The sequence below is a fragment of the Chiloscyllium punctatum genome, chromosome 39 (genome assembly GCF_047496795.1).
Source record: "Chiloscyllium punctatum isolate Juve2018m chromosome 39, sChiPun1.3, whole genome shotgun sequence".
Classification (NCBI taxonomy): domain Eukaryota; kingdom Metazoa; phylum Chordata; class Chondrichthyes; order Orectolobiformes; family Hemiscylliidae; genus Chiloscyllium; species Chiloscyllium punctatum.
Window position 1 is genome coordinate 42,348,062 of NC_092777.1, and position 14,010 is coordinate 42,362,071.

The window sequence follows — 14,010 nt, forward strand, 5'->3', positions numbered from 1 at the left end:
GAGGAAAGATCACAGAAGTGCTTCACAGGAGGCTCCCAAGCACTGAGGATGTCACCTAGACAGGGGACGAAACATCTGCAACACAAATTCCCAGCTTGGCGAACAGAACCACAACAATGAGCACCCGAGCTACAAATCTTCTCACAAACTTTGGGACAAGATTAATTTAGAACATCTGATCAGCATGGACTAGTTGGATCAAAGGGTCTGTTTCTGTGCAGTACATCTCGATGACTCTATGACTCTAACTAAATATCATTCGATTTCTCTCTCATCAATGTTGCCCAGCATTTTTGATATTTATGGCACTTAATGGCTGTTTGTTTTAGTATCATTCCCACCTATTACTCATGAGCCTATCCCCAAGCACATTTGCAGGATGGGAAGGTATTCCATGAAAAATAATAAAACCCAGAAAAGGACTTGCACAGGAAAATAAATTGCTGATCTCTTACTTCTTTACCAACAATCTGATTAAAGCATTGCTGGCACTGCAGCAAGCAAGCATTTCTTGCTGGGATTGTTCCTTTGTGGAATATAATCTGATCAGTAAACATAATCATAACCCACAGATGATGGATTTTTGCCATTAGAGCTTTGAGAGATTTATCTCTCCTCTGCCATTTTAGGAGTGCGTCAATCTAATCCCACTTGTGGCACTATGCTCAGGTGTTCTCATTTGACAGCCATGATAAACAGCAACAAAACATGTACTGGACCTTTAGAAATTCTAACATAGCTGGAATAAATTCCTGGTCCTGTCACGCAGTCTACTACATCTTCACGTATTGCATCTTAAAATAAGCACAGTAGTGGCCTTTGTAACGAATCACACAGCTAAGAAATTCAAAATTCAAAAAATCCTTGACAGCACATAAGGGGACTGTAGTAATGGTAAAAATGTGACTGAATACTATATGGTGTACACCATCTGCTAAATGATTGAGCAGTGTGGTGAGTCAGTGTTCAAACACATTGTGCTACAATCCAATGGGAAGGGAGTTGATTCTGGTAATTCTTCATGGACTGGTTTCCTTCAACTCAAAGTGTTATCTGGAAATACCATGGCACAAATCACATTCCCATCTCCCCTGGCACCAAAACCTTAAAAAATCCTAAAGGAAGCCTATTCTCTAAAACAACTTCAAAATGAAATTGAACTGCCTTCCAGTTCAGGAAGCAGCACCATCTCAGAATTAATTATAACCTTACATATTTGGATGGGTTATGAATGAATTAAAAATCTGACCTGAGACCTCTAAGATTTTTTTGTATGAGTTGATCTTCTGAGCTAGACATGGTTTGGTAAATCACTTCCCTGTGTAATGATTAGAACAACCTTTTGAAACAGGGGATTTATATTTTAAGTGAATGAATTATGAAGTTGAGCAAATGCAAAAAGCTTTTAACTTTTGCCAACACCAAGCTCAGAGTGGCTGAATATACAGGGGGTTCATGATAGTACCTTTCCTGTGAATGCACTAGAAGCGTTATCTTCAAACAGGAATGTCAGTATGCTGGTAGGGAGTTTAAATACAGCAGATCATAGACAAGACAGGAGGTCATTCGGTTTATTGTTTTTAAGAGCAATTCAGTTAGTTCCACTCCCGACACATTCCCTTGTGTATTGTTTCGCCATTAGGAACTTATCGAATTTCTTTTCAAAGGCTCTGTTGAAACTATATCCACCTCTGATCGCCAGTGCATTCCAAATCCTAACCACTCACTGTGAAGCTCCCCCACATCACCTCTGATTCTTTTCAAAATCAGGTGTGCCTTCTCTTTATTTACCTTTCATCCTTTGAAACAGTTTTTCTGCATCTACTGTGTCGAAATCGTGAATGACTTTAAAACATTCTATTAAACCATAACTTTCGCTTCTATAACGAGAATAATTCCAGCTTCTCTGGTTTGTCCATGTAATTGGTTCCAAAGATATAATAGTCTAATAACATCTTCTGCAACCACTCTCAAGGCCTTAAAAATTCCTGCTGAAGGGTGATTTAGAGAATTGGACACAACGCTCCAGCTGGGGAGGTGATGGCCATGTGATATTAAACTGTTAATCCATATATCCAGAAAATGTTCCACAGACCCGGTTCTAATTCCTGCCCACACAGATGGTAGAATTTAAATTCAATTAAAATCTGGAATTAAAAGTCTAACAATGGCCCTAAAGCCATTGTCAATTCTAAAAGGAAAAAGAAATCTGGTTTACTAATGTCCTTTAGGGAAAGAAACTGCCATCCTTACCTGGTCTGGCCTATATGTGACTCCGGACCCACAATCTGGTTGACTTTTAACTGCTCTTTGGGCAATTAGGGATGGGGCAATAACTGCGTGACCTAGCAAGTAATCCCCACTTTACAACCACCTGATGAAGGAGCAGCGCTCAGAAAGCTAGTGCTTCCAATTAAACCTGTTGGACTATAACCTAGTGTTGTGTGATTTTTAACTTTGTAAATCCCAGTCCAACACTGGCAACTCCAAATCATGAACCAAATTAGCCCTTCTAACTCTGTATTGGCAACATTGTAAAGTTAAATCATTGACAACTCCCTGATGGTTCATTTTCTGGGAACTGTGGACCTGTGCGCTTACATCTGTATGTTAATGCTAAGATTTCACAAAACTAACTCAATTGAAGTAGAACAAACAAAATTTCTCTACTATGCAAGTTTCCCTTGTGCTGAAATAAAAGAGCCTAGTTCAGAGAATTCAAACAAAAACCTTGAGGTACAATTGTCTACCTTGCTAGGTCATAAAATCCTGATGGAAATATAAATCCATTAGCCTACCAAAGTAGCTCTTACAAATGGTTTTAGAAAAGAAATCACCAGGGCTACAGAAACACCTACATTAAAGATGTAGGTTTGCTTGCTGTGCTGGAAGGTTCATTTTCAGACATTTCGTCACTCTACTAGGTAACATCTTCAGTGGGCCTCTGGACGAGGCCCAAGTTAACCTTCGACACACGGAAAAGCCATATAATATTGACTCAAAATTCAAAACCCAAACTTATTTAAACATTTTTAAATTTCATTTAAGTAAGTTAGCAATGCTAAGTTTTGATATTCCTTGAACACAAAAATTTAAAAATATCACACTTTTAAAAAAAAAATTTGCTTTTCTATTCTTATGGCCAAAATGAATAACCTCACATTTCTACAGTTTCTCCTCTTTCACATAACTGCTCTAGATCTCTGGATTTTTGTGTCTGCTTCACAACTGGCATTTTCACCGGCTTTGTATTGTATGCAAACTTACATATGTTACTGCTGGTCTCTTCACTAAAGTAATTAATACAGCTTTTAAATAGCTAACAGCTGAGCACTGATCCCTGTAAAATTAGAAATAATCTCCTGTGGTAAATTCAAGAAGTTATATTATGTTCCTCATTGTAGTGAAGATAAATCATATTGCGCATGGGGGAGATCTAACAGTCCTGAGATTCAATGAAGAATGATTGCAGGACTGCTTTCATATAATTAATGACATTTAGAGTTCCTGTGCATTGTGTGACTTAACGAGTGATTTATATGGCTATTATTCATTGCAGGTGAAGTAAGGGGTTTCATGTGAGCCGTTATTTATGTTGCTGTGATTTTCTCTCTAGTTTCAGGCACAGCTTCTCTCCAGTCTTGTTATAGGTTTGAAGATGTAAAGCACGGAAACAGACGCTTTGATCCAACCTGCCTATGCCTACCAGATATCCTAATCTAATCTAGTCCCATTTGCCAGCACTTGGCCCAAATCCCTCTAAACCCTTCCTATTCACATACCCATCCAGATTCCTTTAAATGCTGTAATTGTACCAGCCTCCACCACTTCCTCTAGCAGCTCATTCCATACACACACCAACCTCTGCGTGAAAAAGTTGTCCCTTAGGTCCTTTTTAAATTTTTCCCCTCTTACCCTAAATCTTTACCCTCCAGGTCTGGACATGCCCATCCCAGGGAAACCTCATTCTCCTAAGTATTTTTCTTATATTAATCTGGCCTAGTCACTCATAGTGTTTGAAATTCTATTTTTTCCCATTCAGTATTTCACATGCCATTATTTTCCCCACTCAGCTCCAGAAGAGATACCAGCATTATCTACAGTGAAGGTGTTTATTAATATAATGACTGAAATATCTCCTGATTTGTCTCCCCTCCTACTTTCTATCCTTAAAAACTCCCATGTGCTCTTTCCTACTTGATATAATTCAAATATAGCCACAACACTTTTCTTTTATGTCTTTTAATAACGTATAAAATCAATTTTCCAAGTTTCCCATTTGATCCACAGTTCTTTCAAAAACACTTCAGCATTTTTTTTTAAAGACATGTAATCCTATTTGATAAATTATACTTGGAAAGGAGTCACTGATTGAACTGTTATAGCCTGCAACTGTCCTTGAGATGATAAAATCTGAAATAAACATATCCTAGATTATGTACAGAACTGTCACAGTTAGCTGACATTTTGAAATAAAACATGTGAATTGATCTCCTTTGAGGGTATTTCGGAACCTCTTATGCAGCAACTTCCAGGCACCAGTTGTAATCTTCTGAAAAGTTCTTTCAAAACATGTTCATGTAAAAGTATTTGGAAACACCTGACCTGCTCATCAACTTTGTGAGCGATGATTGTGGCTCCTTCCTCTACTTCCGTCTCATTGATGGGCCGAATCCGAAGGGCCACCTGCACAAGGCAAAAGGAGAAACAAACATTGGTGAAAATGCAGAACAAGCGAGATTCCAGCACCCTCTACAAATCATAAGTGTGAGACAGACAGGAATATTATTATAGATTCCAGTGAATGAAGACACATCGATTGAAACTGGACAATACATCAGTATTTGTAAGTAACAAAGCTTGATTTATTTTCACAATCAGCAATAGTGTATTTGCATCAAAAATCCTGGCAATCGGTCTGCTGTTACCTTGCATCCTTACCATTAATACAAATTTTAACAATAAAAAGAACTCCTTTTTGAATCTACTGTGCCCACAATAGTGGGCATATTCTTTGGGTGCCACCAGGAACAGGAATTGTGAACACTAACAAATAGATAGATGAGTTTTAATATTTTTGGCTGGAGTCTTGTTAGCTCCATTTGTTTACTACCTTCAGGTTGTGTTACTATGTGGAACACACAGGAGTGACTCTAATATGTTCTGAAATTATTTCTGTTGCAGGTGACTAGCATTCATCATACTTTCCATCACAGCTACATGCAACCTCCCGGAGAACCCACAATGTGATATTTTTCCTGGATAAACGAATGCTATCATGATAGCTTATTTCTTCTTGGAAGGTATCCCAATGCTTTTATATGGGCAACCAACCAAGAAAAACCCAACACTGAGCCAACTCTCTGACTCAGGTAGCACTCCATACCTCTCAGGCTAGACCAAGAGTTGAGAGTTAATTTTAATTAGAAGTATGACTTTGCATATTTGGCCAAACAGTGTACACTTAAAATAGGTCCCAAAGAGCATTTCAGAGAAACACAAGTGTCAGCAGAACAGTACTTCAACCACTATTTATTTTCTTTAACTTTCCATATTAAACAGGTTCTTAAGCTGAACAGATACATGAGATAGCTACTGTTTGAAGGAGAGGTGATCCCCTTTTGTTAGTGAGATTGTCAGATCGAGTTTGCATGGCCACTACCTTTAGTTTGTGAAGGCTAATATATTTGTAATTCTTGGAGCGATCGAATGAGTATCATGCCAAATGAAACTCTAATAGGCTTCCTTTCATGAACTGGCCAGATAAGTGAATCAGTCCATCAGGACTGCTATTCTCATCCTAGCCAGCTGAATAGCAAAATAATTAATACTCTGATTATCAGATTGTTGAGAAAGATTTGATTGTTCTTCAACAGAAATCTGTCTCCACCTCACAGAAAGCCACACCACAGGGATAATTCTGGCAGGCTCTGTTACTGGTGCAGAGACTTAGTGGATGCCAGTCTCGGCCAGAGATAGCACAATACTATTAACCTTTTCATTTAACCAACCACATCTGCTGCTAGCAAGATTCCCTAAAGAAGCAAAAGCTCAGAATAACACTCCAACAGTTCTCCACAATGCTCATCCTCTGGTGTATCTGTCAGTTTGAGCAATGCAGTAACTGGAGTTACTGGCTCCATGGGTTTGAGCGGTTTAATTACATACTCAATTAAATGGTTCTGATGCAGAACAAAAATTTTGCCAATTGCTTTTGAGACCATTTAGAGTGTAAGACAATAACCACATTGCAATCTACTTGTTATACTTAATTCCCTTTGTGTAAATGTAATTCCTATAAATAAATTGAACAACTAATTTTAACACGAATGACACACCTGAAATTCTGTATGCTATGATCCTGGCAGGTGTACCAATGTTGCTCTCCAGCACACACTCCCTTCAGAGGGAGAGATCAGTTGGAGGGCTGAGCATTTGCACGAGGAATGCAAATATTAAGGTGTTTTGCTCAGGTCCCCGTGACACTCTTCAGGCTTTGGTTGGCTCCCAAGCAAGTGCAGTTGAGTAGAACTATATGAAAAACTCTCTAAATTTTCAGTTTTCAAATATTACCATCCAAAGGCCTCAATTAATGGTCCACACAGGAGCATAAAATGTTTCATGGCCTTTGGGGAATTTAAATGTAGCTAGTGAAATGAGTTTGGAATAATAAGAAGCTTGTACTATATCAATAACTGTAATGGGAGAAACACAAATGGCTTATTGATGCCCTTTAGGAAAGGCAGCCTGTAGTCCTTACCTGGTTTGACCTAAATATGCTCCAAATCTGGAGGAAAGTGATTAACTCTTCACTGTCATCTGGTATGGCTCAGCAAGCCAGTTAACAAAAGAAAGAATACCATTTCGATGGGTCCTCCAGCATCAACTAAGGCATTGAATTTGAGCTTGACAATGTCCAGACAGCCCTGTCAAATCCACATGACTAACATCTGGCGATTTATGCCAAAAATAGTACAGCCATTCCTTAGATGAGACAAGCAACATCTACCCAAGTGAGGCTTACACAGTCATACATTTCAGTCAACATCCATGACTTCTTAATCACCAACCCTGAAGATGTTTTGTGCTGCTGGCAGGTAGTGGTCCATTAGCATACAGTTAGGATGGAATGGCGCTTGTAGTGCTCTGCATTGACTCTGGACCCCATGAAGTCAAATGACATCAAATCAAACATAAGCATGGAAACCTCCAGCTGATTATAGCTTGCTAAACCCCCACAGTGCTGATGAATAATGCTTCTCCATGTGGTAGAAATACTGAAGGTAGCAAGGGCACTGAATGTACTCTGGTTAGGAGATTTCAATGGCCATGATCAAGACTGGCTCAGTAGCACTGTTGGTTTGAGTTGGCCATGTTCTGAACAATACAGTTGCAGACTGGACTAAGGGCAGGTGGTCTATGGGAAAACACACATGAACTTCTAATATTGCAGTAGTTGATATGGTATAATTGTACTATCTTTGCTATTAGGAAGGGAATTCCAGTATTTTGGCTAATCAGCAGTGAAGAAATGGTGATGCAGTGTTATTTTAGGATTGTCCATGAATTGGAGGGGATCCTACATGGGATAGTGTTCTCATGCATCCTTGGTCTTGTAGAATCTAGAGGTCATGGACTTGTGAATTGTGTAGAAGGAGCCTTGGTGAGTTGCCACAATGCATGTTGCAAACAGTACTCTCGACTCCCATGGTATTAATTTGGATGGTCCAACTGGTCAACTAAAACTCTCAGAATGTTGATAGGGGCAATTTCAGTGAAGATAATGCTGTTGAATGTCAAGGGTCAATGGTTAGATGCTCTCACTGCAGATGGCTATTGCCTGGCCCTTATATAAAGCAAATATTACTCGCCAATTATCAACTGAAGCCTGCAAGATGGCAAGGACTACTTCAGTATCTGAAGATTTGTAAGTAGATGTGCTTGTGAATGAGTTATCATTCTGGTCCAGCTACTTGCTTACAATAGATATAAAAAGTACAAGGATAGATTAACTAAAATCCTTCTCTCAACCAAATCACCACATATTAATTGGTTGTCTCAGCTTCTGTTTGAAGGATTTAACAGTGCAGAAGGTCTGCAATGTTTTTCTACATAACAGTGGCTCCACTCAAAAAATAATTCATTGCATGTGAAGTGCTTTGAGACATTTTGTGATAAGATGCTACTTAAAGAAAAACTCTCAATAATTTTGGCCTTGGCAATACTCATCGGAACAATAGTTTTAGCACTCAACAGCTTCTAAAGTACTGGTATGTGCCATTCAGCAGCTCAAGCCTGTTCTGCCATTTCATTCAATCACAGCTGATCTGTATCAGAAACTCCATTTACCTACCTTTGTTCCATATCCCTTGATACTCATCTATTAGAAGTCTATCAAATTAAGTTTCAAAAACTACAGTTGACCCAGCATCCACAGATGTTACTGAGAGGATGATCTGGCTTCCATTATGTGTAAAACTCTTTTCCAATTACATTCCAAAAAGGCCTAACTCTAACTTTAAGATGACACTATCTTATTTTAGAAAGAAAGTACCTTATCAAATCTCATCTACCATTTTAAAAGTTCAATCAGATCATCCCCCAAACCATCTAAGCTAAATGAAGATTTTCCTGATGAAGGGCTTCTGCCTGCAACATTGATTCTCCTGCTTCACAAATGCTGCCTGACCTGCTGCACTTTTCCAGCGCCATACTTTTCAACCCTTAAATGAAGTATAGGTCAAGTTATTGCACCATATCCTCATCCCTTAACTGTTTAAGTGAAGGGGAATAAAATTTCCTGAGTTTTCCTTCATAATGTGTCTTGTTAGCAAATGTGCATGTTCAGTGAGTGCAAGATCAGAGAAGGTTGCAATTGGCTTCAGCTAAGGAGGACACATCAGCATCTTTGGAAGAGAAATTGAACATAAAGTGAAAAATGAGAAAAAGTTAAAGGGTATTAGTTTGTTCACCTTTATGAAATGTTTGAGCCTGGCAAAATTTCAGGGATTATCAAACATAAAAGTAGGGACATTTTACTGCAATTGCACTGGGCCTTGGTGAGACCACAACTGAAGCTCTACATACAGTTTTAGTCTTCCTTGTTGAAAAGATATATATTTTAAAGGCAGTTCAGAGAAGGTTAATTCCACTCATCCCTGGAATAAATGGTGTATCTTATGAAGTAAGATTGACAGTTTGAGCCTATATCTAATGGAATTCAGAGGAGTGAAAGGAAATTTTATTGAAACACACAAAGATGTTGAGGCAACTTGCTAGAGTGGATACTAGGACAATGTTTCCCCTTGGGGAGACTAGAACCAGGAGACACAGGTTAAGAATGAGGTCTCTTTTTTATGATGGGAGTGAGGATTACTTCTATCTCTGCAGAATGCAGTGGAAACAAGGTCATTGAAATTATTCAAGGCAGAGCTAGACTGATTTTTGATGGAAAAGGGAGTTAAGGGACATCAGGGACAAGCAGGAAGGTGGAATTGAGGCTACAACCAGATCTTATTGAATGTGCAGGAGCTTGAAGGGCTGAATGGTCTACACCAGTTCCTAAGTCCGATGTTCCTAAGTCCTATATTCTTACAAGCAGGACGGTGGAATTAAGGCTATAACCAGATCTTATTGAATGTGCAAGAGCTTGAAGGGCTGAATGGTCTACATCAGTTCTTAAGTCCTATGTTCCTAAGTCCTATATTCTTAAGTTAATTGCAATTAGGAAAATTCACCAGATTCACCTTTATTTTCACCTGTATTTAAATGCAATAATTCAGATTTGTAATTGAAATACTCCCAATTGATGGGGTAAAGCAATCCCACAGGATGTTGATTGGATTGAAGTGATGCAGTCTTGTTACAAACAGTCTTGAATGGTTGTGGTCCATTAAACAAATAACAAGAGGTAGCTCAAGAATACCCCCATCCTCAATGATCAGGGAGCCCAGCACATCAGTGCAAAAAGCAAGGCTGATACATTTGCAACCATCTTCAGCCAGAAATGCCAAGTGGATGATACAAACATATGAATTAGGAGCAGGAGGAGGCCATCCAGCCTCTTGACCCTGCTGTGGGATTTAATAAGATCAATATTGATCTGATTACTTTGCATTCCCACTTATTCCTGTTGATAAATAAGGAGACTATAGATTAAGAACTTACCTACCCTTGCCTTAAAAAAAATTTAAGGATCGCTCTCAGTCTCTTCCTGACCTCCCCAGCATAACGGAAGCAAGTCTTCAGCCGTTTAATTCACTTCATATGATATCAAGAAACAGCTGAAGCCACTGGACATATGCAAAGGCTGCGGGCACTGACAACATTCCAATATTGAAGACTTGTGCTCCAAAACTTGCCAAGCCCTGGCCAAGATGTTCCAGCACAGTCACAGCATTAGCATCGACTGCTCAATGAATTGGAAAATTGGTCAGTCTACAAAAAGCGGGTCAAAAAAATACTCTTCAATTAGTGCTTCATCAGTAAATGAAGGAAGGGGTTACGAAATGTCTATAAAGTAGGGACTAGGTCAGATTGGGATATCTGGTCGGTACAAACAAGTTGGACCGAAAGGTCTGTTTCCATGCAGTATGACTATTTATTTAATAATAACCTGCTCAATAATGCTCCATGTAATTGTACCAAGGCCTCTCAGCTCCTGATAAACATGTACAATAGAGCTGAAATTGAAAGATGAGGTTAGAGTGATTGCCGTTGACATCAAGGCAGCATTTGACCAAATATGGCATCAAGCAACCCAAACAAAACTGAAATCAAGGGGAATCAAGAGGAAAATTCACATTGGTTGGAGTCATACCTGGTGCATTGGAAAATGTCTGTGATTATTAACTCTCGGTTATCTCAGCTTCAGGACATCACTGTAGGAGTTATTCAGGGTATTGCCCTATGCACCACCATCTTCAACTGCTTGATCAATGATATTCTTTCCATCACAAAGACATGGATAGGGATTGTCTCTGACTGCACAATATTTAGCACCATTCATGACTCCTCAGATACTGACACAGCCCATGCCCATCCAGCAAAACCTGGGCAACATTCAGGTACCACTGACAAGTGGTACGTAACAATTACACCACATAAGTGCCAAGCAAAGAACATTACCAACAGGAGAGAATCCAATCATCTCCCCTTGACATTACCATTGCTGAAACCTCACTATCAACATCCTAGGGTTACCATTGACCAGACACTGAACTGAACCAGTTACATAAAACACTGTGGCTACAAGAACAGACCAGATGCTATTTATTGTGAACTCACCTCCTGATTCCACAAAGCCTGCATATCATCTGCAAGGCTCAACTTAGCTTTAGATTAGATTCCCAACAGTATGGAAAGACGCCCTTTAGCCCAAGTCCACAACGATCCTCCGAAGCATAACCCACCCAAACCCATTCCCTACCATATATTTACCCCTGACTATGGGTGATTTAGCATGGCCAACTCACCTGGCAAGCACATCTTTGGATTGTGGGAGGAAACTGGAGCACCTGGAGGGAACCCACACAGATGTGGGGAGAATGTGCAAACTCCACACAGGCGGTCACCCAATGCGGGAATTGAACCTGGGTCCCTGGTTCTGTGAGGCAGTGATAACCACTGAGCCACTGTGCCACCCCGTGGTTTACAGGGGCAAATATAGGGTAGGGGAATGAACCTGGGTGGGTTACTCTTTGAACGGTCGGTGTGGACTTGTTGGCCCAAGGGCCTGTTTCCATAATGTAGGGAATCTAATCTAAATCTAATCTAATCTTCAACATTCACTTCCTCCAACAATAACATATAGGGACTGCAATGCAACCCATTTACAAGGTGCTTTTCAGCAATTCACCAAGGCTCCTTTGAGTGCATCACCCAAGTCTCTGATAAGTATCACCTGGAAGAACGGCTGCAAATACTTGGGAACACCACCACCTGTAAAGTCCTCTCAAAACACACACCATCCTGGCTGATATTGCTGATCTCTCATTGTCACTGGGTCCCAAGCCTGAAACTTGCCTAAGAACACATCTGCGTGTCCATACATCATAGGGACTGTAGTGATTCAAGAAGGCAGATCATTTTTACCCTCTCAATAGCAATTAAGAATATATAATCAATACTGCCTTTACATAAATACTATCAAGAGTGTATCAGGTAGATAGCAGCAGTTTTCTAACATGGCATTTGGATGGCTTTGGAAAATGAACTTAAAATATTGAATATTTTACACAACCCGATACCCACAGGACATCTGATTCACAACTCTGGACAAACAGGTTTTACAATTTAACCTTCTTTTGCGATGGTAACACTGAGCAGAAGTGAAATTTAACAACCACTCCCATTTTCAAAAGCACCTGTTAAGTGCATCCCATGAAACTCAAGTATTGATACAGAATTCCAGAGGACAAGGTGCAGTTACGCTATTGTACTTCCAAAGATCCAATCACTTTCTGTTTTTAATCCTGCAGAATTATTAAGCATAGTAAAATGCAAGAAAGAAAATTCATTAAATGTTACCATGGATGTGGACACTTGGCGCGGATGTTTAAACGCTAATTCTACCCAGGGAATACGGTTTATGTTCAAACAGATTATTCGCTTTCCAAAATGTCATTGGAGGGGTGGGGGGGTTGGAAAGGAACTTACAGTCAATTGTTGGTCTTTAGATTCTCCTCCGTCCTTCATGATTCTTGGCAGTAGGTCGGATTGTACAGTACCTGCTGCTGATACATGGCGCTGGGTCACAGGAACACAGTTAAGAGCACAGGCTCTTTTAAAACAAACCTCACATCCTCATTGCTTTCACCTTGCTCACGTACAGCCCTTGAGTACACAGCAGAATTCAGATACACAACTTTATCACCAGTATACCCAAGTGCGGATTTTCTGATTCGGACTAGTGCGCAATCTTGCAGCTTTATATATAATTATTGTTCCTCTGGAAGCTGTTGTTGGTTATTTGATCTTTTCTTCACACACAAAAAATAAACGTTTTAGCTTCTCAAATGGAAGAGATGCTACTCCCAGTCCCTGGACTAAGCAGCCTCCTTCTCCCTGCCGATCCTTGGGCTGTGTGTGGATCTGATCTCTCTCTCTCTCTCTCTCCTGGAGACTGAAAGACTTTCAAGCCTGGTTCCTGCGTTCAAGAAATCCGAGCTGACAGAGTGGGGCTGGCTGGGTGGGAGCTCACGGGGGCCGCCTGTCGGTGACCCACACACAGAGCATTCAGATCCCCTTGTACAGAGCCCTTACCCTTCCCTCCCTCAGTCACCAACACATTGTCATCTCATGACCCACCCACCTCCACTACCAAAAGGAGAATCAAAATGAGTGAGAAACAAACTAGTCTTCGTTTGTGAACATTCTTATTTGAAGAAAACACTATCCAGAAACTTCTGCCGCAGGTTCTGCTCTACCTTCAGAAACGAAATCCACTTTCCAAGCACAATTTAACCCCATTGTCCCCAGTATCCCCAGGTTTGTAGATTACAAACGCAGTCCTTTCAGTCCATTCCGCGATTGGTTTTTGCTCACATTTTCAACTGGCAAGTAACAATTACAGCCTTGGTTGGTCCATCACATCCCTGTCAACTCTCTGGGCCATGATGTGGAGGTGTTGCTGTTGGACTGGGGTGGACAAGGTCAGAAGTCACATGACACCAGGTTATCGTCAAATCACAAACTTTCTGACTGCTGCTCCTTCCTTTGGTGACTTCTGACCAGCGTTCTGGGCATATTGCTCAGTGCATCCCACCTTTCCCTGGTGGTCTCTTCAGATAAGTATCACATTCCCTTTCAAAAGCCATGATTGAGTCTTCCTCTGCCAAATGTCTTATCAGCCTGTTGCGAGAGGGTGAGCTAATTTAAGGGGATTTGGGTTAGATAAAACCCATGATCAGTGAACTTAGACACTACATAATTCACACTTGTTCAATAGGAAATTGAACAATTCTCAAATATAATGCTGTGTTAGCTGGTACAATACTTACACAACTAACC

The 14,010-nt window shown here is 40.2% G+C and overlaps 1 protein-coding gene across 3 annotated transcripts in view; it reads right to left on the reverse strand.

The window, feature by feature from the left end:
- The window catches only part of kif19 (kinesin family member 19), a 232,949-nt gene extending 219,816 nt beyond the window's left edge, over positions 1-13,133 (reverse strand). For all 3 annotated transcript variants that reach the window (XM_072558545.1, XM_072558543.1, XM_072558542.1), the window contains exons 1-2: positions 12,658-13,133; positions 4,606-4,686 (exon numbers count right to left, since the gene is read on the reverse strand). In XM_072558545.1, the coding sequence (XP_072414646.1) occupies positions 4,606-4,686; positions 12,658-12,696 (120 nt within the window). In that variant the 5' untranslated portion in view covers positions 12,697-13,133. The remainder of the gene's footprint in view (positions 1-4,605; positions 4,687-12,657) is intronic.
- Between the last annotated feature and the right edge of the window lie 877 nt (positions 13,134-14,010).